Source organism: Erpetoichthys calabaricus, chromosome 5 (genome assembly GCF_900747795.2).
Source record: "Erpetoichthys calabaricus chromosome 5, fErpCal1.3, whole genome shotgun sequence".
Classification (NCBI taxonomy): Eukaryota; Metazoa; Chordata; class Cladistia; order Polypteriformes; family Polypteridae; genus Erpetoichthys; species Erpetoichthys calabaricus.
Window position 1 is genome coordinate 154828706 of NC_041398.2, and position 26711 is coordinate 154855416.

Below are 26711 nucleotides of genomic sequence, written 5' to 3' on the forward strand. Positions count from 1 at the left end.
GTGTTATATATATATATATATATATATATATATATATATATATATATATATACAGTGGAACCTCGGTTCACGACCAACTCGGTTTACGACCAGAGTTTTGGAACGAATTATGGTCGTGAACCGAAGCAATTTCTCCCATAGGATTGTATGTAAATACAAGTAATCCGTTCCAGACCGTAGAAACTGTATGTAAATATATACATTTTTTTTAGTTTTTAAGCACAAATATAGTTAATTATACCATAGAATGCACAGCGTAATGGTAAACTAAATGTAAAAACATTGAATAACACTGAGAAAACCTTTAACAACAGAGAAAACTAACACTGCAATAGTTCGCGCTATAGTGCTAGGAACCGCTCTCGCTAAAAACACTTTTTTTTTAATGAGTTTTAAGCACAGTGGAAAAAAGGAACATTTGAAAAATCCGTAATTTAATAAACCACCAAGAAAAGTAACATTGCAACAATGCAGGCTACGAACCAATCACCGGAAACAGAACTGAAAACAAAAACAAGCCTTCTCTAACTTTTGCGTCCCTCAATCGCTCTGTGTGTGTGTGCGTGCGTCTCTCTTTTGCGAGCCTGGAGCGCCTGTGTGTATCTCTTTAGCGCGCTCCTGTGTGTGTGCGCGCGTGCCTCTCTCTCCCCAGCCACTCCCCCCCCCCCCCCCCGTGTGTGTGTGTGTGTGCCTGCGTCACTCTCTTGCGAGCCTGGAGCACCTGTGTGTGTCTCTCTAGCACGTGCCTCTCTCTCCCCCGCCTGTGTGTGCGTGCGTCTCTCTTTTGCGAGCCTGGAGCACCTGTGTGTGTTGTCACGCTTGGGTCACAGATTTGCACAGAGACACAGGAGGTTGTAGAAAAAAAAGGAACTTTATTCAAAGCACTGCAAACAAACATTTGTCTATTTTCAACAGTTTAAACGTGCTCCATGACAAGTCAGAGATGACAGCTCCACCAGGAGCACAGATTGTCTGAGAGAGAAAGAAGGAGAAGCAAGCAACCAATTTAACAAACTGAAAGAAGCCCGTGCAGGCTTTTTAAGAAGGCGGAGCACCGCACGAGAGGCATATTACGCGACAGAGCCGGCAAGAAGGGAAAGGAGGAATGTGAAGGTAGTCTGTCCATGTTTCTTAGGGGTTTTCCCAGGGGCGTCTGTATTCTCTGGGGGTGCGATCAGCTTTGCAGCTCACAGTGTGTGTGTGCGCACACGCCTCTCTCGTGTGTGTGTGTGTGTGTGTGTGTGTGTACAGCCCTCTGTCTCTTGCGCTGCCTCTCTGTGTGCGTGTGTGTGCGCGCACGCGCGCTCTCTCTCGCTCGCTGCACAGGAAATGCACAGGGAGAGAATGATAATCAACAAACCGAAAGGGAACCTGGCTTGTTCGTATACCGAGTGTTTGGTCGTGAACCGAGGCAAAAGTTTGGCGAACTTTTTGGTCGTAAACCGAGTTGTACGTGTGCCGAGACGTTCGTGAACCGAGGTTCCACTGTGTATATATATATATATATATATATATATATATATATATATATATACTGTGTATATATAGATTATATTTATATATATATATATATATATATATATATATATACTGTATATATACATATCTACTTATTGGCTCCTGTATTTAGGATATGGCAGGTTGGATAATGGATGGATGGACATTTGTATGCATAGCCCCATTTGCCCGTTTTCGTTTTTTTTCTTTCTTCAGTAATATTTCAGCAAACCCGGAGCTTGTCAGTTCAAATCGTGGTACTGACACCACTGTGTGACCCTGAGGAAGTCACTTCACCTGCCTGTGCTGCAAAAAACAAAAGTAATGTAACAAATTGTACCTCAGATGTTGTAAGTTGTCCTGCGGTGGGTTGGCACCCTGCCCAGGATTGTTTCCTGCCTTGTGCCCTGTGTTGGCTGGGATTGGCTCCAGCAGACCCCCGTGACCCTGTGTTCGGATTCAGCGGGTTGGAAAATGGATGGATGGATGTTGTAAGTTGGTGGAATAAAGGCATAAGTAAAATAGATAAATATGTATTATACACATAGGAACTATTCATTTATTTTCAGTTAAGTCATCTGCAGCAAACTTTTATAAATGAGGGTTTCTGATTTTTTAGATAGTGCAAACTGTTTCTTCTTCATTGACGTTTTCTCTTGGAGAGCTTTTTTCATTTCATTGAAAATGAAAGCAGCAGCTGCCAAAATATGTAGCTTTCTTATTAATTTTTCAACATTGTGTAAAGTAAATGTATAAAGTAACATAAAAGGTTTAAATACTGGTTATCCTTTTACAGTAAAATATTACTAAAGAGATACAAAAAGAGTAAAATGGATATGTTCTTTTTCTTTAAGGCGATTAAATATTACTGAAGAAAGAAAAAAAAAACTTAAACAGCCAAATGGGGCTATGCATATGAACTTAAAAGGTTTAAATAAAACAGAAATATATATTTTATTTTATTTAGAATGAAACTTGCCTAACTTTTGTAAGTAAGCTGTAAGGAATGAGCCTGCCAAATTTCAGCCTTCCACCTACACGGGAAGTTCGAGAATTAGTGATGAGTCAGTCAGTCAGTCAGTCAGTCAGTCAGTGAGGGCTTTGCCTTTTATTAATATGTATAGATAGATAGATATATGTGTATGTATGTAGATATGTATATATGTATGTGTATATATATGTTGATATATGTATATATATGTGGATGTGTATATGTATATATATATGTATATATGTAGATATGTGTATATGTAGATATGTATATATAATATATGTTTATGTATATATATGTTTACATAACCTCTTTAACACACTACTTCTCCGCTGCGAAACGCGGGTATTTTGCTAGTATATATATATATATATATATATATATATATATATATATATATATATATATATATATATATGTATATATATATGTGGATGTGTATATGTATATATATATGTAGATATGTGTATATGTAGATATGTATATACAGTAATCCCTCGCTATATCGCGCTTCGCCTTTCGCGGCTTCACTCCATCGCGGATTTTATATGTAAGCATATTTAAATATATATCGCGGATTTTTCGCTGCTTCGCGGGTTTCTGCGGACAATGGGTCTTTTAATTTCTGGTACATGCTTCCTCAGTTGGTTTACCCAGTTGATTTCATACAAGGGACGCTATTGGCAGATGGCTGAGAAGCTACCCAACTTACTTTTCTCTTTCTCTCTCTTGCGCTTTCTCTGATCCTGACGTAGGGGGATTGAGCAGGGGGGCTGTTCTCACACCTAGACAATACGGACGCTCGTCTAAAAATGCTGAAAGATTATCTTCACGTTGCTATCTTTTGTGCAGATGCTTCCTGAAACGACATGCTGCACAGTGCTTCGCATACTTAAAAGCTCGAAGGGCACGTATTGATTTTTGCTTGCTTGTTTTTCTCTGTCTCTCTCTCTCTTTCTGTGCTCTTGAAGGAGGGGGTGTGAGCTGCCGCCTTCAACAGCTTTGTGCCGCGGTGCTTCGCATACTTAAAAGCCAAACAGCCCTATTGATTTTCCTCTGCCTTTATGACAGTCTCTGCTCCTGACTCCTGTTTGTTTGCAGTGTTTGAATAACGTTCCTGTCTCTCTACAACCTCCTGTGTTTCTGCGCAAATCTGTGACCCAAGCATGACAATATAAACTTATAATATAAATAAATAAAATAAATATAAATTCTACTTCGCGGATTTTCTTATTTCGCGGGTGGCTCTGGAACGCAACCCCCGCGATGGAGGAGGGATTACTGTATATGTATATATATGTTTATGTGTGTCTGTGTGTGTGTGTATATTATATATATATATATATATATATATATATATATATATATAAAAGACAGCAACACTCATAACAATGACAACACAATTACACTGACAATCATGTTACGTTATTTTTAAAATGTTTCCTTTTCTTTTTCATAACCTCTTTAACACACTACTTCTCCGCTGCAAAGCGCGGGTATTTTGCTAGTATATCAATAAATCGTTTTTTAAGCAATTAAATTCAACTATAACCTCATTTATTTGGAACTCAAAACATCCGAAGAGCGACCCTACAAAGACCTCAGGCAGAAGGTGGCATGGCTTTACCTAATTTTCAGTTTTATTACTGGGCAGCAAACATACAAGCCATAAAAACCTGGACACAAATAAATGAACATACACAGGCTTGGCCCACAATAGAAGTAAAATCCTGTAGTACTTCTTTATACTCCCTGCTCTGCGCTCCAATAAATGCAAGTTATCGCAAATATACTAATAACCCAATTGTGCTTTACTCACTCAGAATATGGAACCAATTTAGAAAGCAATTTAAGATGGAAAATCTTTTATCTGTGGCACCCCTGCAGGAGAACCACCTCTTTCAACCCTCGCAAACATATCCAGTTTTTAATACCCGGAAAAGATTTGGGATTAAATTGCTCAGAGATCTTTATATAGACAATATCTTTGCATCCTTTGAACAATTATGTTCCAAATTCAACTTCCCAGCTACACATTTCTTTCACTATCTTCAAATTAGAAACTTTGTTAAACAGAAACTGCCTGATTTTCCTCATCTCGTTCTCTCCACCATGCTGGAAAAAATACTGCTCAATTTCGAGGAATTAGACACCATTTCCGCATTATATAAAATTTTACTAGAGTTCCTTCCTTTCAAAGATCCAAGAGGACAATGGGAAAAAGATCTCAATATATCAGAAAAGGAGTGGAAGGTAGCATTGCAGAGAATTCACTCGAGCGCCATATGTGCAAAGCATAGAATTATTCAACTAAAAATTATATATCGAGCTTATAGGTCTCGCTTAAAACTGTCCAAAAGGTTTCCAGGGCAAGATCCAACCTGCGAACGCTGCAACCAAGCTCCTGCCTCACTGGGTCACATGTTTTGGGCATGCACCAAATTAACATCATTTTGGACCAAAATTTTTAAGTGCCTTTCAGACAGCTTTGGTATCACAATCCCTCCTAACCCATTAACAGCTGTGTTCGGTGTTCTTCCAGACAGACTTGAAGTGGAGAAGGACAAGCAAACTGTGATTGCATTTACTACACTTTTGGCACGCAGACTTATTTTGTTAAACTGGAAGAATCCTAACTCTCCTTTAATAAGTCAGTGGGAAACCGATGTTTTATATTATTTGAAATTGGAAAAAAATCAGATTCTTAGTTAGAGGATCTGTACAGAATTTTTTCAAAACCTGGCAGGATCTAATCAATAATATTTTAGAATAAGAAGAAATAGCGTAGATACTCACGTATTGGTCAATCTCGCAGATAAGTCGTGTATTTTTAAGCCGAAAATTACGAAATTTGTTATGACCCGCGTAAAAGTCGAGGGTAAAACTTGACAGCTATCAGAAATAGAGGGCGACAATCAGCTGTTAATGGCGACAAAACTCACTGTCACGTCACAGGCATTCCCTCTGTGCTTGGAGAAATGCTAAACTCGTTGACTCGGCAACAAATCCTTGCGTGTGCGTGAGTTGCGAAATGTAAACAAATGTAAACAAAGGCAAAATGGCATCGACATGTCACAAGGGAGTGAAGCGAGTGCAGAAAAGAAAACACTCGGCAGACGATGTTTTGCACATTATCGCTGAGTCGGACTCTGATTTTTCTGAATCGGATTTTACTCACAGTGATCAGGAATCGAGCAAGAGAGTGAGAAGCCGGCATCAGCTGATCGGACACCAGCCGATGCCGCGCCAGCTGATCGCATTCGCGCAGCCAATGCACCTACGGCAAGGTTCGCGTGGGAGGAATACCCAGACATTGATCCGTGGGAGCCGAACTGGCTACCGGACTTCACAAGACAGCAAGGTTTGCTTTCGAACACGACAGATCACCCGCTGCTGGACTACTTCAGGCTGCTCTCTCCTGATGCTGCTTTTCAGCTACTGTCAGACGAGACAAACAGGTAGGCAGAGAAATTATTTGAATTGCGGGCTGCACTTGCATCGCATTGATAGCGTGCATTGCCTTGGTTCTTTTGATTCCAAATCTGGTTGCACGTGGCAGCTAATGGTATGTTTGTTATCCAAAACCTGCAAAAGCTAATGCTCAAATTCAAGTATTTCACAGTTTAAAGAATTATTTAATGAAATTAGAAAAAAAACTAGGTAATTAGCAATAGTATTGCTGGCTTATAATTATTTCAAAGACCATGGGAAAAGGCAGATGACCGGTGACTTAACACCGTGAAGTGTTAGAGTGTACAATGTCATTACCCAAATTCTATGGACAATTGTGATGCCCCGTGGATAAGTCGACCCTGTCTTTTTGAATGAATTTTAAGGCGAGTATAAACGGTAATTATTTCCACATTTCTTTCCCTTCTCCATTTTTTATTTTTATATTATATATATATATTATATATTATATAATGTATATATATTATGTAATGTATATATTATATATATTCACTGCATTCGTAGTCTGAATCACAATCTGATTGTATGGGTGGTTACCTACCAGGTAACGCTTGTGGTTGGTCAGCAAGTCGGCTAACATCCGCCACGGTGCCCTCTTTCAGTTGCGAGAAGCAGATCATAGAATGGTTGAAATAGTTTACTGTCAAATAATGCAAAGAGTACGCGACACGTGTTTCGCCCTAATTCTGGGCTCATCAGGCGTACACACTCACTGCACTCCCTCTCGGGAATCGAACCTCAGACGTCAGCACTAGAGGCGAAGCCCCTAACGTTGCGCCACGGCGTGTGGTTCGTTCATTTGACAGCATGTAGATCGGGGTAATTACATTCATGGCATTCGTAGTCTGAATCACAATCTGATTGCATGGGTGGTTACCTACCAGGTAACGCTTGTGGTTGGTCAGCAAGTCGGCTAAAATCCGCCACGGTGCCCTCTTTCAGTTGCGAGAAGCAGATCATAGAATGGTTGAAATAGTTTACTGTCAAATAATGCAAAGAGTACGCGATACGTGTTTCGCCCTATAGATATATATATATAATTTTTCCCCCCCCCCCTTTCTTTTGTTAATTTTTGCCCTATTAAAAAGCCCTAAGCAAATCTCCTTTGGCCATGCTCTCCTTCTCAAGGGTGGGGTTCGATTTGTCTTCAATTCTTTTTTGTATAAATTGATCTATTTGTATGGAATGATTACAATGAAATTAATAAAACAAAAATGAATAAATAAATAAAATTCATTGTGGTAATGTACAGAACCAAAATTAGAAAAAAGTTGTCTCTGTCCAAATATTTATGGACCTAACTGTATATAATGTGTGAAGCCTGAAGTCCAAAGATCAAATAAACACTTTCACAAAAGGTTCAAGGACAATACAACAGCTTCCGTGGTGAAGCGTTAAGAATTGCTGACTTGTAATCAAGAGTCTCCAGTTCGATCCTGACTGCCTCCTATATTTACCGTTTTCAGTAGTGAGCTGCTCTTATTGTTAATATGATACAATAAACACATACATTTGGTTTGCGTCTGTAACAGCCAGTATACATTTATAGTACAGGTAGTCCCCAGGTTACGGACATCCGACCTGCGACTTACAAACGAGGACGCAGCTGCGACACATGCGCCTCAGTAACTGCCGCTCCGTCATCTTCGGCCTGGGGATGCTGCAAGCGGTGGCTGGAGGGGGGCGATTTCGCTGCTCGCGCAGTGTAGTGTTACTCGGGTGGCTCCCGGCGGCAAGCAGCGACCTGTGGTCCATAGTCACCGGGGCCACAGCTATCGCTCGTGTGCAGGGCGATGGTTTGCTGCCCGCCCACTATGCCGCTGCCGCAGCTACTGCTCCTGACTGGACGCAGGCTGGAAAGAGCGGAGGGGGGGCTTTTCACTGCCTGCCCAGCACACACGGCTGGTAATGCTGCAACCGGTAACCCAGTTGCTGCTGAACGGGGCGGCGGGGGTAGCATTGTAGTGTGCCTTGGATGGCTGCCTGTTGAATTGGGGTTGGACCATTCACTACACGCCTTTGGCCGCACTGTGTTCTTCTCTGTGAGCGGACACTGCAAACAGCATACTGTAGTGGAGGTGACTGTGAGGTGGGCTGGTGATGAACCCCCCCTCGCCTCCCCCATTCATTCTCAATAGCAAGCCTGCTTGTACTATTACGCACATTGCAGGAAGTTGTCTCTTGTCAGTACATCAGACGTGTTGATGACTGGTGCCTTCCTGCTGTGATAACGTGTACAGTGCTGTGCAGAAGAGCTCATCTTAACCTTTTCTCTTCACCCTTCAAGAATGTCTCTGAAACACAAATGATGCAAGTGCTGGTGATACAGTAAAGAAGAGAAAAACCATCACCATTGAAAATAAAGCAGAAATAATAAAATGGTCAGAGAGGTGACACTCCATCATTCATTGGTTACAGTCGGTCAACAACAGCATTTATTAAAATAATGTACCTGTTCCAACTTACATACAAATTCAACTTAACTACAAACCTACAGTCCCTATCTCGTACGTAATCCGGGGACCACCTGTACTTGTAAATGCTAGCTTCTTTTTTCACTTTTATTCTCTTGGTCACAATCACAATACATACTAACACCCCCAACCCATCCCCCGGGATCTGACACTGTTAGTTTTTATCTGAAACTGGGAATAACTGTAGATGCGAGTGTTGTTTTGAGGCAATGGAACTGGACAATCTCTGATCTGGATGGATAAAAGGTGAAACACAAACGCTGGTGAATCTGCCTTCTTCGTATCTCACGGTCACTGGATTTATTTAATTCAGTTTTATTGAGTGCTCCTGCTCACACTGAATTAGTATGCGCCTTATGGTCCATGATGTCAAAGCCGCACTGACAAAAAACAAAAAAAAAACAAAACAGACATAGATATATATGATATTTGGAATTATTCATTTTATGACCTGTATAGCACAGTGTGCTAAAAGGAAAACTTAGCAAAAAATTCAGGTTTCCATGAAGATTATAAAGTTTTCATGAGACTAATGAGAAGGGCTGTGCTGTCATGGTACCCAAAGAAAGCCTGAACTACAATGAAGGCTGGGTGTGGTACATTCCATATCAAGGTGTGTATCATCCAAAGAAAAATAAAATTGGAGTGGTCTTTGATTCTAGTCACCTATCAAGGGACTTAATGAACAACTACTGAAAGGTCTTGACTTAACTAACACACTCATTTGCATCCTTAAAAAAGAGTCAGAGAGGAGCCAGTGGCATTTAATAGCAGACATTAAACGACCTAGTCCAAGTTCCAGATAAAGACACTGATCTTTTAAGCTTTTTGTGGTGGCCTAAAGGTAACCTAAATAAAGATTTGGAAGAGTTTAAAATGAAAGTACATCTTTTTGGAGCTACTTCTTCACCCAATTGTGCTTCTTATGCTTTGAATAGAACAACTGAATATGCCACAGATACATTTCCAGAGGTAGCCAATGTACTCCATAATTTCAACATAGATGACTGCTTGAAATCAGTGGCAAAAGAACAGCACGCCATAAAGCTGGCAAAAGATCCCCAAGCTTTATGCCCCAGAAGGAGATTCCACCAGAACCAGATCAAGTGGGTGAGTAACAGAAGAGCAGTTTTATTGTCTATCCATATTACTAACCGAGAATGCTAAACCGGATGATGGACGCAGGCACATCCGGCAATGGGCCGTAGCTGCAAAAAGACGTACTGCGCAGGCGCAAAAAGAGTCCGCGAGAGTCGGCTGAGGAGCCGAGAAAGGCGGACAAAAGAGGGCGAGAGAGGCGGATGAGGGGCCGCGAGAGGCGGACAAGACCACAGAAAAAAGGAGTGAGCACAGGAAAAATGGAGAAATGAGGAAACGCAGGCAAAGCACGAAACACATTGCACACGAGACTAGACCCAAAAAAAAAAAAAAAAAGAGGCCCGCGCACAACAGCAAGGCACCCCCCCCCCCCCCCCTACAGGCACCGGACGGGACACACACTAAGAGGGGGATTCAACAAGCCCATGGAACACAAAAAAAAGAACACAAAACCACCCCACAGACCCTACAAGCAAGGGACGGGACACACACAAAGAGGGGGATTCAACAAGACACAGGAACACAAAAAGAAAGAAGACGCTCGCGGCGACAACAATCCTCAACCCACCCCCCCCCCCCCCCACACTCACACACACACACACACATCCATAAGAAGTGACACCCAAAGCCACATATTCTAAAGTGAACATCAACACCTTCACACTAGACAGCATAGGTGTCAGCATTGGTGGATCTCCTTACAATAAAGCACTATTAACCGTTCAACTGCAGAAAAGGAAACATATTAACAGTGCGTGCGATCCTCCTTATTACTTATCCATATTTCGCATGCTGAGAAAGAAACAAGTCATGAATACACGGTCACGGGTACAAAACGAAAAGGAAAGGATAACAGGAACAAACACACGAACACGAAAGAGACAACAAAATAGACGGCTATGCAGCATAGGTGGATCTCATTACAATAAGGCACTATTAACCGTTCAACCGCAGAAAAGGCTCCATATTAACAGTGAGTGCAATACTCCTTATTACTTATCCATATTTCTAAAAGAAAAAATGACTCCACTCCAAAAACGCAAAGCTCAACTAAAGCTTCTAACTAACGATGTAACTAAAAGTAAAAACTTTATGAACTGCATTAGATCCTACAATAGTTCATTTAATATGCACAAATCTACATCCTAGATCCACATGACGCAAACTATCAATCAAAGTGCTGCATCGCAACAGGCACGGATTCAAAACGAAACACCTCCCGTCTCAGACATACGTTAATGGCAGCGAAGGCTACAACGGGCTTCTCACACAGCACAGGCAAATCGATTACAGCTCCAAAACAACACGTCCCAAATACTACACATGCAACAACGCGCCTCTCAAACGGCACAAGCAAAACATACACCAGGAAAATTCATTCGGATTAATGAATGTCATTTGCAATCATTGTCATTCAGTTCACTTCCCTGAATAAACAACTGGCAATACAAGTTATACATTTACACGTTGTTGTCAAAAGGGTCAAATTAGACTGCCTCCTTTACATTCATATACTGAATATCTACAGAAGCTTATAACTGACGATGTACCTCAAAGTGAAATCTTTATCAACTGCATTAGATCCTACAAATCGGAATCCACTATGAACATTAACGGTGGCACTGCACGTGACATCCGTCTTGAAAAAATGTTGTTTATTGATGAATGTTCAATGGCATGAACAAACGTTTATAAATAATAATATTCGATTTGGAGGAAAGGTACTTTTATGAGGAGGAGATTTTAGACAGTGCTTAGCTATTCTTCCAGATGCCATGCACTCAGCTATTGTTCAGTGCACCTTAAAATACGTAGACAATTGGCATTGCTTTCAAAAGATACAGTTAGTAAAAAAGATACGATGTCCAGAACCAGATCATAACAATTGCTTATTACAACTGAGAGATGGTACACTCACCAATACAGATGGACTTCAGCCACATATTATTACAATTCCTCAAGCCTTTATCTGCGACGACTTAGTTACAGAGAGATTTGGAACAGCAATCTCATTAGACCAAATGCCCCTTTTAACACAACGCACTATATTATGTCCAAAAAATATTAATGTGGAAAACATAAATACCCAAGTCATTCCATTACTTCCTGGAAAGACACAACTCTTTCTAAGCTCTGACAAACTTGACTCTGATCACAACAATAACCATCTTCATTAACCTTACAAGTTCTGAGCTGGAATTACCTTTTACACTTAAACGGCGTGTACAAAGAAATTTTCAAATAAACCTTTACACTGTGCCACACACTTTATTGTTTGCTTTCTATTTGCATCATCTACACCGTCACACTATTCTATATCTCATTCATACATCACGCTCTTTGTCATTCCCAACACCAGGGGTTGGCGAGCGAAGCGAGCAGGGGGCGGAGCCCCCTAGTTCCTGAAGAAGACAGAGCTCCCAAACAAAAGGATTTAAACTTGAGCCATAGTCTGCTCCCAACAGAACATGACCTGGTCATCCAGTGGTGTATTGAAATGGACAGTTTCAAATTTCAGATAACGTTACAAGACATGCCTGCTACAAGGCATGGTATTATATCTGTTGTTAGCTTAGTTTATGACCCCCCTCAGATTTGTAACACCCGCTATACTTCCAGCAAAGCTTATCTTAAGAGACTTGAGAAAAGAGAAATTTGGGTGGGATGAACAAGTGGAAGTTAAACACATTAAAAAAATGGGAAAAATGGATGGTTGACATACAGTTACTAGCAAACTACAATGTGAATAGATGCATTGAACCTGCATGGTCTGGAACCATTAAGTCAGCCCAAATGCACCATTTTGCAAATGCCAGTGTACATGGATATGGCACTATCACATACCTTCTTTTGACCAATGAGGAAGGCAAAAAGCATTGCTCATTCTTAATGGGAAAATGAAGAGTGGCACCGTTGAAGCATGTCAGGCACCATTGAAATGTCACAATTCTGAGACTGGAGCTGACACCAGCCATTGTGGCAGCCAAAATGGACAAGATGCCAAAAAGTGAACTACAAATCTATATAAATATATATAAAATTCTTTTCGCGTTTGAAACAGAAATTACGTATGACCACAGAGGAACAGGAAAAACATGCTTAATAAACCTGATTCTTGCTGAGAAAGCGAATGGTGGCATAGCTCTCTGGCTGTAGCGTCATCGGGAATAGCTTTTACATTATTAGATGGAGGCCATGCAGCACATTCGGCATTGCAATTACCATTAAACCTCACTCACGACGAAAATCCAATCTGCAACATACACAAGGGCTCTGGAAAGGCAAAAGTCTTGCAACATTCAAAGATAATAGTTTGGGATGAGTGCACCATGGCACATAAAAGAGCTTATGAAGCCTTGAACCGAACAATGCAAGATCTCAGAGATCCTACCAAAATAATGGGAGGTACTGTCGTTTTACTCGTAGGAGATTTTCGTCAAAAATTAGCAGTTATTCCACGAGGGACACCAGCAGATGAACTCAACGTGTGTTTAAAATCCATGCTTCTCCCACGGTCAGTTATATGTTGCGTGTTCTCGGGTAGGTACACCAAAAAATGTATACATTTATGCACATAATGGGCAAACAAAAAATGTAGTATACCCGAAAGCATTGCAGTAGTACTCAATGATATCTTTACTTCTTAAATGTTAATGTTTCACTGTTTAATAATTTATACGCTTCTTATATGTTGTTCAAATTCTTTTAGCAAAATACCAGTAACGGCGCACTGCACGAATACACTTGACTTGAGCATTCACAGTATTCATCCTCTTTCTCTGTACGTTTAGCATTCGTTTGCTCAGAGGCTGATGTGCTTGCTGTTTCCTGAGCATCTCTTCTTTACTCCACCCTAGCGGCCCGCTGCTTCTCTTTTGTCAGCATCTTTTCGCGTTAAAACTGATTAAGTTAGTTTTTGTGTTGCAATTACTTAGTACGTTTTCTTTAACATTTCACTTAATCTGGTACTTAAGTCTTCAATCTGCCTCAAGAATGATTAGCGAAGGTGGTAGGGAATGAGAACGGCGACCGTACGCATGCGCGCACGGCCGCCCTGCTGCGCACTGCACGAGAGTTGATTCTACAATAAAATAAAATAAAAATAAAAAGAGTGATAAAATCATCACCCCGAAAGCGGATAGTAGACGTCACGTAGTACATGTGTACCAAAATTCAAGTCAATAGGTGAAACGGTTTGCCAGCTACAGGCAATTTAAAATCCTGGACAGACAAACGAACAGCCACGGTAGCATATTATAGAAGAAGATTTTACTGTTTAATAATTTTTATTTATCTGCAATGTGCTTCTTATATATTACTTAATATTCTCATATGATAAAGATGTTAATAATGTTGTTTCTATTGATTTCTATATTAATGTAAATGCTCTTTATTTGTTGAAAAATAAAATTGGCAATTAACAAACTTATTTTATAAATACATTTTATTTTTTTCCCTTGCACTCAGTGAGCGGAGCCACTGGGTAATCAGCTAGTACTACTATAAGAGTCCACATTTTGGACTGACAGCACCACAGTGCTAAAATACATTTCAAATAAAAACACGATTAAAAACCTGTTACCAACAGAATCTCAGTGATCAGAGATCATTCATGGGGACTAAGCATAGAAAACTTTCTCAAAAACACCACATGGACACATGACCCAAATTTCTTATCGATGCCAGAACATGAGAGGCCAAAAAGACCAGATCAACTGAATTATTCAGTTGCTGAAGCTGATCCAGAAATTAGAATCTGCGCAATTAACATGACAAGTGCAAAACAGATTATTTAAAGACATACTGTTGCACTTAAACGAAAGAAAGACATTTCAGCTCGAATTCAGTTAATCTGAAAATAACCCAGAAGAATAAACACTAATCACAGAACACATGAAAAAGTACAAACTGACTTTAAAACCAAGCCCGATTTCTTCAGAAGACTTTATTAAAGCCTAAACAGTGCTTATCCATCTCAGTCAACTACAAGAATATCCAGAAGAATTAAAGGCTTTAAAGAAAAATGCATCTGTAAAAAACAATCAAAACTTCAAACCTGACCCAGTCATACAAGATGGAATACTGAGAGTCGGAGGCATACTCAACAAAGCTACAGAAGAAGCTAAACATCCTGCAAGCATCCACAAATGTTCACACATTGCTTCTCTTATGTTGCAGCACATTGATAAAGAAATTGGACATTGTGGGCGCAATTATATGCTTGCACAGTTACACCAGAAATATTGGATACTTCAAGCAAGCTCAAATATCAGAAAAATCATTTCGAAGTGTGCAACATGCAGAAGACACAATGCAAAGAAAGGTGAGCTAAAAAATTACTTATTTGCAAAAGATTACTTATTACCTGACCAAACACCTTTCTCCAGTGTTGATTATTTTGGTCCCCTTCAAGTTAAAAGAGGATGAAGTCTGGTCAACAGGTATGGAGTAATTTTTAACTTATCTGATAATTAGAGCCATACACATAGATTGCATAGAGCTTGGACACGGATTCTTGTAACAATGCTATACGCAGATTCATTTGCAGAAGAGGAAAAGTTAAAATCATGTGCTCTGAGATAATGGAACAAACTTAACTGGAGCAGAAAGAGAGCAAAGTGAAACAATTAAAAAACCTTGCCCAAGAAAAAATTGGCAAAGCCATGATTAAGAAAAAAACCAAATGGATTTTCAATCCACCATCAACCTCTCACCAAGGTGGAGTATGGGAAAGACAAACCAGAAGCATAACAAAGATTCTAAACGCAATACTTAACTCTTTTAGGGCGGATGTCGACTTTTGTCGACAGGAGGGGTTGAGGGCAAATGTCGACAAAAGTCGACATCCAGGGATAGAGGGCGACAATCAGCTGTTAATGGCGACAAAACTCACTGACACGTCGCAGGCATTCCCTCTGTGCAACTAATCCTTGCGTGTGCGTGAGTTGCGAAATGTAAACAATGGCAAGATGGCATCGACATGTCACAAGGGAGCGAAGCGAGTGCAGAAAAGAAAACACTTGGCAGAGAATGTTTTGCGCATTATCGCAGAGTCGGACTCTGATTTTTCAGAATCGGATTTTATTGACAGTGATCAGGAGATCGAACAAGAGAGTGAGAAGCCGGCATCAGCTGATTGGACACCAGCCGATGCCGCGCCAGCTGAACGCATTCGCACAGCTGATGCATCTACGGCAAGGTTCGCGTGGGAGGAATACACAGACATTGATCCGTAGGCTACCGGACTTCACAAGACGGCATGGCTTGCTGTTGGACACGACAGATCACCAGCTGCTGAACTACATCAGGCTGCTCTCTCCTGATGCTGCTTTTCAGTTACTGTCAGATGAGACAAACAGGTAGGCAGAGAAATTTTTTGAATCGCGGGCTGCGCTTGCATCGCATTCTCGTTTTTCAAAGTGGAAACCCACAACAAAAGATGAGATGAAGCGTGCTGTGGCATTACAAATAGAGATGGGACAGAACTGGTGATATAACTTCAGAGAGCATTGGTCCAAACGTGCTTTGTCCCCTGGTGGCTTTGGACAGGTTATGCAGCGTGATGATAGGTACGTGATGCTGCAAAGTTTTATTCAGAAAACTTGATGGCAGTGGCATGGCACAATGGCAAACGGGTGACTTGTCTCTCTACAGTACACACTAAGAATATGTGAGAAAGTGCAGCAACAGACAATTGAAAAGTAGGCACCAAAGCAACACATATTGTAAGCAGTGCAATGTGGCAATGACTGAAATTGGCTGCTTTGAGCAAGATCAGGCTTTGCAGGACTTTGCTGTGTAAAATGTATGTGATATGTATGTGAAATCATAGAGTATGCAGGCTCATACAACACAGTAACATTTGTCAAAAGTAAATATTTTTTGTTGATTTCAATTGCTTTGTGTTCTTTTTGAAAAAAAAAGTTAGTTTTTAGAAAAATATTCAGCCCTGGGAGAAAAGAAACAAAAAAAAAATTAGCCCTAAAAGGGTTAACCAACAAACACTTGATGATGAAAGTCTCCAAAACAGTGATGTGTGAAGTTGAATCAATCAATAACAGGCCCCTTACAAAAACATCAAACGACCCAAATGATTTGGAGCAACTCACACCCAATCACTTGCTGTTACTGAAGTTAACTCAATATGCCTCCTGCAATTTCTAAAAATGACCAGTATATTCCAAAACACCATAAGTTCAATATAGGGCTGATTTGTTTTGGAAAAAATGATTTAAAGCAGTGGTTCTCAATCTGTGGGGCGGGCCCCCCTAGGTGGGGCGTGAAGTAACAAAAAGGGGGGCGCGAAGATGTGAAAAAAAAGAAAACAAGAATCAAAAATATGAAAAATACATCTATTGAAACCAAAACAAATTAACTTAAACTACATTCTGATACTAGAACAATAAATACAGAATTAGATAAATGTCGATAAAAGTTAAGTAGGTATAATAAAATATGCATCTATTATATATCATTAATTAAAAAAAAAACAAATTGGTATTAGTGGGCTCCCTTCAAAAAAACGTGGGGGGGGGGGCGCAATTAAAACTGTTATGAAACTCGGGTCGCAAATACTTAAAGGTTGAGAAACAGTGTTTGCCAGTACTTCAAAAACGTAAAAAATGGCTTACATTTTTTATCAGGAAACGTTGCTGTAATAGCAGATGATACTGCACCCTGCAAATCTTGGGTAATGGGTCCTGTCATCAAGACAATGCCAGATGCTAAAAGTGCAGTCAGAAGAGTTTGTGTACAGACCAAAATCAGCCCACTGCATAGACCCATGAATAAACTGTGCCATGCTTCAAGAAACTGCAAATAATTGAAATGAAATAAGAAATTCTACAGAGTGTTAATTAAGCCAGTTAGGAGGACTGATTAGTAAATGGATGGATGGTGTTTCACTATAGCCTTTTCCTATGTAACAAATTTGAATAACAAATTTGGGGGCGGCTGTTGAAAAGGCAATATACTGTAGTATTTATGTGTTATTTCCCTTTAATTAAGTTGTAATCCACCTTGAATTCATTAATCATTGTGATTGGCCCTTGCTGAGATGGAACTTGGCCAATCACAGTGCTTCACTTTGAAACTTAGATTAGTTTGGTGGTGTCTTAGCAGTAGAGTAGGAGTTTTGCTTGTCAAATGTGTAAGTTTGTGTAATTGTATTATTTATATATAAGTAATTGTTTGCCCTTAAAGTATATTGTTTCTGTATTTAAGTTTGTAATTTGGTTATATAGAATATTTCAGAACGGTTTCTAAAATAGATATTTTGAGGAAGCTAGAGCATGGCTGGAACAGACGCTATTTGGAGTTTCACACATATTGTTTGTTATGGAATTACATTATTAGTTTTCTCACGTATAATATACGTACATATTAATAATTTACTTAAGTTGAGTAAATACTTTATATAGTTTTAATGTTATAGCAATTTCCTGATATTGATGTTATCTTGAGTGTGGTATGCTATCTAGTGGATGATTAAAGTACCCTGTTAATAACTACTGTCAACAGTGACACATTTAAGAGAGACTATGATAGCTAATTTTCTGCCTCACTCTGCGCTGTGCAACGCGGCCGCAGAGAGCTTAAACAACTCACACATCTCATAAAAACGATAAGGGTGAGCTTTCTTGAAGGCTTTTACTGGACGTACCTCATTGTAAACTGAAATATATACAAAAGAAACATACAGGTATATACATGTGTACAACCAAAGGACAATACATAATGATTTACAAAGTAATACATAGCAGAGAGTATACATTAAACAATGAAGCTTTAAAAGACACTTAAAAGGGGAGTGATTTCCACGGTCGGATCGAGACAATGAGAAGCGCGTAGACAGAGGTTCAAATTGCTGTCTACCACAACTAACCAGACCCAGGTGTTTATATACCTTAAAGATGCACTTTGGACGTGACCAAAACAAGAGATAAAGGGGTGCCTACATGAGACACATGGGGTGTATTGTATTTAAATGTTTATTATGGGCCCTACATGCTTTATGTGAGTTTCAGACACATTTATGACACCACTGTGAGTGTGGGATGGGACTGACAGGTGTGTTAATAAATGACAAGACAAAGGGGGAGTACAGCTCAACAAATAACAGCTAACAACATGTGGGGCAGAACACTACAAATAGTCTTACTGCTTGCATGGACTACTAGATATATTTGCAAACAGGAGATTGAATACACTTGTTCTGACTGTGTCCAACGTGTTTATCTTGCCTCAAGTACGACTGTATGACGAAACTGAGAGAAACGAAACAAGATATATAAGCCTTAAACAGAACTTTTCTTAAACAATAATTTTTCCCTTCTTTAATACCATGTTTTCCTCTATTTTAGTGTACACTACTTTGCTTTGAAGTTTTAGTAAAACCTTTAGAAAAACCTGTGGAATTATTGCAACCCTGGTAATCGAAAACATCCCATAAACCAAACTAAAAGCTGCAGAACTTGGTAATTTTGGATAAACGAAGCTATGGTATTTTCAAAACAAAGTGCATAATTGTTTAAAATAGAAATGTTGCATTTAGGCTAACTGATTTCACATGGAAGTGTGAAATTATGATGTACAGAAAGCAAACTATTGCAATAACTTGTGTACTTCAGGCAATTCCGGAGTGAACTTGAACATACTACAGGACTTAATCCATACAACATTATTACTGATCAACCAAATGTCCACTCAGAACTTCCAAAAAATTAATATTCATCTTGTACCTGATTTAATTCTTTAGAATTCTAAAGAATTGAAAAAAAAATGTTCAGTATGTTTCCACACAGGTTAAAGATGCCTGGACTCCAATACAAAGATGTGTACAGCTACATGTACTTAGCCAGTTTGTACTGAGGAAATGTCACCTTAGAATGAAAATGGAAGGGACTATTTCAAGTGCTACTGAACACAGATTCATTTGTCAAAGTTCTAGGTAAACCTTCTTGGACTCATCACTGTCCTCTCAAACAATCTCAACCTCCAATTGATGACCTCAATGGGAACCCCTGGTGAACCAGGATGAGCAGAAGCAGATGGCCATGATTTGCCCACCCAAACACCGCAACCCGAAGAAGACAGTAGAAAATTACTGTTTTGACTTCAAATCTATCAAGACTGTATAAACATTAATAGACTCCACAAGACAGAATTCCTTGGTATTTTTTAAAATGTTGGGTCATTATACTATTTACCAAGAACTGAACAATACTTCCAAAAGGCTGATTACATCTTGCCTGAAGAAGGGGCCTGAGTTGCCTCGAAAGCTTGCATATTGTAATCTTTTTACTTAGCCAATAAAAGGTGTCATTTTGCTTGTCTTTTCTCTACATTCATAATGGCTAACATGGTACAACACTCTAGTACAAAAGGCTGATTGTAACTGAACATTAAGTTCTATATATTACGTGGATTTTCTTAAAATATGGATTACCGGACTATTAACCATGAATTGAACAGTGAATAATCCTTTTGCTTTGAAAAGGAGGATTGCAACAGAAAATTATGCTGTGATTACTTCAGATTACAGCTAGATTAAATAATACTGTTTTACCGACGTATGTGCTTCATGTTAAATGACTTTTCCTTTGTTACTTTTTATTCTTGCATTTCCTCTTTTATTCTTCTTTTTAGACCAAACTCCATTAATCCTTTTTGATTAAATCATGGCGGCTTTTTGATTACTGCCCAAAATGTTAAATTCATTGATTAACCTGTGGTAAAATGTAATTAATCAAGCAGGTTACATATTCACAGCACAATGTTTTCTTTAGAAATTCATGATTCTTACAACTGTGTGTCTTCCGGGGTACATGTGTGCTAATACGAAGTTCTAATGGATATGTCGCATCTGCCTTTTAGAGCACTAGAGACTTTGTAGATTTTATTTAACGTTCAGAAATAATTGTGGAAAATCAAAAACTAAACATTGCAATATTGGCTTTTCCATATCCATTGTTATTAAATACTGAATCAAATCAAAAATTCAGTATATTGCCTAGAATTATAAAGGGGCATAGTGTATACTGCATTTATAGCCATTTATACAAGCAAAGTTTTCAATTCCTGTGCACTTGTGTTTGCAAAACACAGCGAGACATTTAAATCCCCTAGGTTATTATTAACCTGGCTACGTATTAACTTATTCCATTTATTTATGTTTCTTTGCTTAATTAAAAATACCCTAAAATTTGAAATTCACCCTTAAACAGCTTCAATCTGTGTGTTTTTGTTGGAAAAAATGTAACATTTACCATATAACTTATTTACTCTCCTCAAAACTGACTTAACAGTTATTTTGTCACCTGATAATCTGTTTAAACGGAAAATAATTGCCTCATTCAACTATTACACATAACATCATTCCTACAGTCATAAAAATGGCAAATTACTCTTTTGTGGATTTTCTGCAGTGATTTTATGCAGTCATTATAATATGAAAACACAAAACTGCGCACAATATTCTAATTGTCCCCTCACATATGCACTGCCATATAACCTGTGACCAGCCTGTTATATGACTTCTCTGCACTGTCAGGTTGTGATTATGCAAAAAACACTAGATCATTCACATGTTATAAACCTAATACCTTAGTTCTTATGTGTAGATGTATAAATAAACTGTATATACTGTGCTAAAAAAAAAAAAAATTTGCCCTCTTCCTGATTTCTTATTTTTTTGAATGTTTGTCATACTTAATTGTTTCAGATTAAACTAATTTAAATATTAGACAAAAATAACCCAAGTAAACACAAAATGCAGTTTTTAAGTGACGATTTTATTTTTTAAGGAAAAAAAAAAAGAACTATCCACACCTACATGGCCCTATGTGAAAAAGTAATTGCCTCTAAACCTAATAACTAGTTGTGCCACCCTTAGCAACAACAACTGCAATCAAACGTTTGCGATAACTGGCAACGAGTCTTTCACATTGCTGTGGAGGACTTTTGGCCCACTCTTCTTTGCTGAATTGTTTCAATTCAGCCACAATGGAGGGTTTCCGAGCATGAACTGCTTTTTTAAGGTCATGCCACTGCATCTCAATTGGATTCAAATGCGGACTTTGACTAGACCACTCCAAAACCTTCATTTTGTTTTTTAAGCCATTGCCAGGTGGAAATACTGGTGTGTTTTGGATCATTGTCCTGCTGCAGAACCCAAGTGCACTGCAGCTTGAGGTCACAAACTGATAGCCGGACATTCTCTTTCAGGATTTTTTGGTAGAGAGCAGAATTCATGGTTCCATCAATCACAGCAAGTTGTCCAGGTCCTGAAGCAGCAAAGCAGCCCCAGACCATCACACTGCCACCTCCATGTTTGACTGTTGGTATGATGTTCTTTTTCTGAAATGCTGTGTTACTTTTACGCCAGATGTAAAGGGATGCACACCTTCCAAAAAGTTCAACTTTTGTTTTGCCACAGAATATTTTCCCGAAAGTCTTGGGGATCATCAAGATGTTTTTTGGCAAAAGTGAGAGGAGTCCTTATGTTCTTTTCGGTCAGCAGTGGTTTCGCCTTGGTACTCTGCCATGCATGCCATTTTTGCTGTCTCTTACTTATGCTGTCATGAACACGGACCTTAACTAGGCAAATGAGGCCGGGCAGTTGTTTTGTGACCTCTTGGATGAGTTGTCACTGCACTCTTAAAGAGTAATTTTTGTAGGTCTACCACTCCTGGGAAGGTTCACCACTGTTACATGTTTTCTCCATTTGTGGATAATGGCTCTCACCGTAGTTCGCTAGAATCCCAAAGCTTCAGAAATGGCTTTGTAACCTTTTCCAGAGTAATAGATGTCAATTACTTTGTTTCACAACTTTTCCTGAATTCCATTGTCTTAAAAAACTTCCTGGCTTAAAACTGCAAATATTCACTTCTACAGTACATTGTAATTTATTTTCCTTATTTTACTAAAGTCAAAAAAATACTCCATAATACCTAGTAAGAAAAAAAAACTCACGATGCCATCTAAAATCTATTTTAAATTGCAAAAATTAATTTCAAGTATGCTACCATTATACACAGCAGGACTGGAAATACTAAATTATGGTTCAAACCCACACATTAATACATCGTATACCGTTAGCTTCAATATTATACAACTATTGATAAAAAAATATATTAAATGTAAAATAAACATTGCCATAAGATACATAGACCATTAAAGTACTATTTTTAAACCGACACACACAACCACAATGTGCTAAAGCCACTATTCAGTTTTCAAATACAGATATGCATAGCATATGGAAAAAAAAATATTGCGGTACGTTATTTCTTTTTTGCACACTAGCCTTCATTTCTTTTGTTCACGGAGTACAGTTACAGCTCAAGTCTAATTGGTTAAAGATGAACTTTAAGCAAATTTTGAAGGGAACAAAGCACACATTTTATTTGACTTTTAATTGCTTCTGCATATTGCCTATATGAGGAGGATGAATCCTTCCCAGAGGTTGCTTCCTGTATGACAGTAGCACCCAACGCATATTTATGGTAATGTTTATTTAGCTTGGGCATAGCACTTTGCACTACATTAAAATTTTAAAGTATTGAGTTGTCTTTGCTTCCTCCTCAGGTATTTGCAAATTTCACAACTTTGTACCACCTCAACTACTATATATGAATATCACATTAGTTAATATCAATGCACTACAGCTCCACAAAATTTAGGTTTGAATTCTGGCCTGTCTTAGCCCTTAGTGAAACTATCCCATTCTTCCCAAGTTAGTCGGATCCCCGTAGATTTACATTTTCCTCCAACATTCAATAGGCATGCATGTTAGTCTTACTGCCAACTCTAATCTGTCCCATTATAAAAGGGTGTGTCCAGCAACTGGTCTACACCATGTCCAGTGTTGTTTTCTGCAGCTGCTGGGTAGGCATCAACTTCAGGAAAGCCTAACAAATGATTAGGTAGGTTTAATATAGGACTATTTAAATTAAAAATTAGATAATATGTTTAGGTTCTACAGAGATCCCAAGAATCTTCATGTCTTGTTCATTTACAGTGCGTGCGGAAAGTATTCACAGCGCATCACTTTTTCCACATTTTGTTATGTTACAGCCTTATTCCAAAATGGATTAAATTATTTTTTTTCCTCAGAATTCTACACACAACACCCCATAATGACAACGTGAAAAAAGTTTACTTGAAGTTTTTGCAAATTTATTAAAAATAAAAAAACTGAGAAATCACATGTACATAAGTATTCACAGCCTTTGCTCAATACTTTGTCGATGCACCTTTGGCAGCAATTACAGCCTCAAGTCTTGTTGAATATGATGCCACAAGCTTGGCACACCTATCCTTGGCCAGTTTTCGCCCATTCCTCTTTGCAGCACCTCTCAAGCTCCATCAGGTTGGATGGGAAGCGTCGGTGCGCAGCCATTTTAAGATCTCTCAGAAATGTTCAATCGGATTCAAGTCTGGGCTCTGGCTGGGCCACTCAAGGACATTCACAGAGTTGTCCTGAAGCCACTCCTTTGATATCTTGGCTGTGTGCTTAGGGTCGTTGTCCTGCTGAAAGATGAACCGTCGCCCCAGTCTGAGGTCAAGAGCGCTCTGGAGCAGGTTTTCATCCAGGATGTCTCTGTACATTGCTGCAGTCATCTTTCCCTTTATCCTGACTAGTCTCCCAGTTCCTGCCGCTGAAAAACATCCCCACAGCATGATGCTGCCACCACCATGCTTCACTGTAGGAATGGTGCCAGGTTTCCTCCAAACGTAACGCCTGGCATTCATGCCAGAGAGTTCAATCTTTGTCTCATCAGACCAGAGCATTTTCTTTCTCATGGTCTGAGTGTCCTTTAGGTGCCTTTTGGCAAACTCCAGGCGGGCTGCCATGTGCTTTTTACTAAGGAGTGGCTTCCGTCTGGCCACTCTACCATACAGGCCTGATTGGTGGATTGCTGCAGAGATGATTGTCCTTCTGGAAGGTTCTCCTCTCTCCACAGAGGACCTCTGGAGCTCTGACAGAGTGACCATCGGGTTCTTGGTCACCTCCCTGACTAATGCCCTTCTCCCCCGATCGCTCAGTTTAGATGGCCGGCCAGCTCTATGAAGAGTCCTGGTGGTTTTAAACTTCTTCCACTTACGGATGATGGAGGCCACTGTGCTCATTGGGACTTTCAAAGCAGCAGAAATTTTTCTGTAACCTTCCCCAGATTTGTGCCTCAAGACAATCCTGTATCGGAGGTCTACAGACAATTGCTTTGACTTCGTGCTTGGTTTGTGCTCTGACATGAACTGTCAACTGTGGGACCTTATATAGACAGGTGTGTGCCTTTCCAAATCATGTTCAACCAACTGAATTTACCACAGGTGGACTCCAATTAAGCTGCAGAAATATCTCAAGGATGATCAGGGGAAACAGGATGCACCTGAGCTCAATTTTGAGATTCATGGCAAAGGCTGTGAATACTTATGTACATGTGCTTTCTCGGTTTTTTTATTTTTAATAAATTTGCAAAAATCTCAAGTAAACTTTTTTCACATTGTCATTATGGGGTGTTGTGTGTAGAATTCTGAGGAAAAAAATGAACTTAATCCATTTTGGAATAAGGCTGTAACATAACAAAATGTGGAAAAAGTGATGCGCTGTGAATACTTTCTGGATGCACTGTATATACAGTATTTTAATTGTATTATTATCAGTTGCTTATATGTATAAGTATGCCAGTATTACACCTCTAGGTGAAACGTTTATGACAAAAAATACAAGCCAATTATAAGTTTGCATTCAGAACGCCAATCATTTGAAACTGGATTTAAATCACGTTTCGTTATGCTGCAAGCGTAATGGCATTTTGTTAAACTTTTTAGAATTTTCCCGAAATACAAATAATAACAATAATAATAATTTTGAATTTCAGTGTTTTGAAGAAAAAAAAAAAAAAAAAAAAAAAAAAAAATCACAGAAAACAAAAATAATTATTTTAGAAAAATGAGAGAATTTGTCAAGGGCCTAAATACTTTTGCAATAAACTATATAACATACAGTATATCCATACTGGGAAAAAAAAGCACAACTATAATCAAAAAGCCCCATTTCTCCGTCAATTTTTAAACTTATTTATTTAGATAAGCCTTCCTTTCTAATGACTGCACGGCTAAATGATACCTTTTTATTGGACACCAGCACTAGAGTTGGTTGCACACAACTGCAAACCTACCGTATCTAACCCGATAAGACAGACGCGACATATCCATTAGAGCTTCGTATTAGCACACATATACCCCGGAATACACACAGTTGTAAGAATCGGGAATTTCTAAAGAAAACATTCTGCTGTGAATATGTAAACCGCTTGATTAATTACATAAATACACATGTTAATCAATGAATTTAACATTTTTGGCAATAATCAAAAAGCCGCCGAATGGTACCTACCGGACTCTTTCCAAAATCAGCTCAATGAGGTCATTATTGTTCCTCCGCAGTTTTAAAAAGGGAGTGTTTCCCCGACGTGCAAGACTGCTGGCTAATAAAGTTTAGCTTTTGGCATGTGCCTACAACTTCAATTTAAATTCTAGTGTATAACAGTATCGGAAACAACGTTAATACTTCTGAAGCACCAGCTTTCGTGGTATGACCAGGATACAATAAGCACTCCAAAATTAGTGTTACTCGATTTTAGTCAAGAGCAATACATTCCGTGTTTTAACGTTGAGCTGAAATGTCAGCCAATGGCTTCTTTTTTATAGGCCATCATTCAAATAAAGAAAAATAACCGTACCTTTTCTGTAACCCTTGCTTTATGTTTAAATCAGCCATTTTAATCGCGCACACTGACATGCGATTACTTCTGTCTAAGTTAGGCGTGTCACTACCCAATCCCGATGCCGGTCCGATCCGAGCGCGCATGCGTATTGAAAGCCTTCTTTTTGATTTATTCATAACCATTACAAATACAATAAACAAATAATTAACAGTAAAAATCGTATAGCTTAAAACATATAAGACAAATAATGCAAAATAAGGGGTATTTAATGCCTACTACCACTCTCTGATTCGCGTATTACAAACACGTGTTTTGTAGGATGGACAATTACACAGAATGTAAATGGTCTTGAAGAGAAAGGCAGATTTTATTTTCCAGTGTTTATTACTGCCGTCTGGTTTATATAGGGTGAAATGCTTTGCAATCATTTTTACTAAATTTTATTTC

The 26711-nt window shown here is 39.0% G+C and overlaps 1 protein-coding gene across 1 annotated transcript in view; it reads right to left on the reverse strand.

Moving 5' to 3' along the window:
• Positions 1 to 26393, reverse strand: part of dctn6 (dynactin subunit 6) — a 143450-nt gene extending 117057 nt beyond the window's left edge. The window contains exon 1 of the mRNA XM_028802151.2: positions 26280 to 26393. Within this exon, the coding sequence (XP_028657984.1) occupies positions 26280 to 26338 (59 nt within the window). The 5' untranslated portion in view covers positions 26339 to 26393. The remainder of the gene's footprint in view (positions 1 to 26279) is intronic.
• Positions 26394 to 26711: the final 318 nt, after the last annotated feature.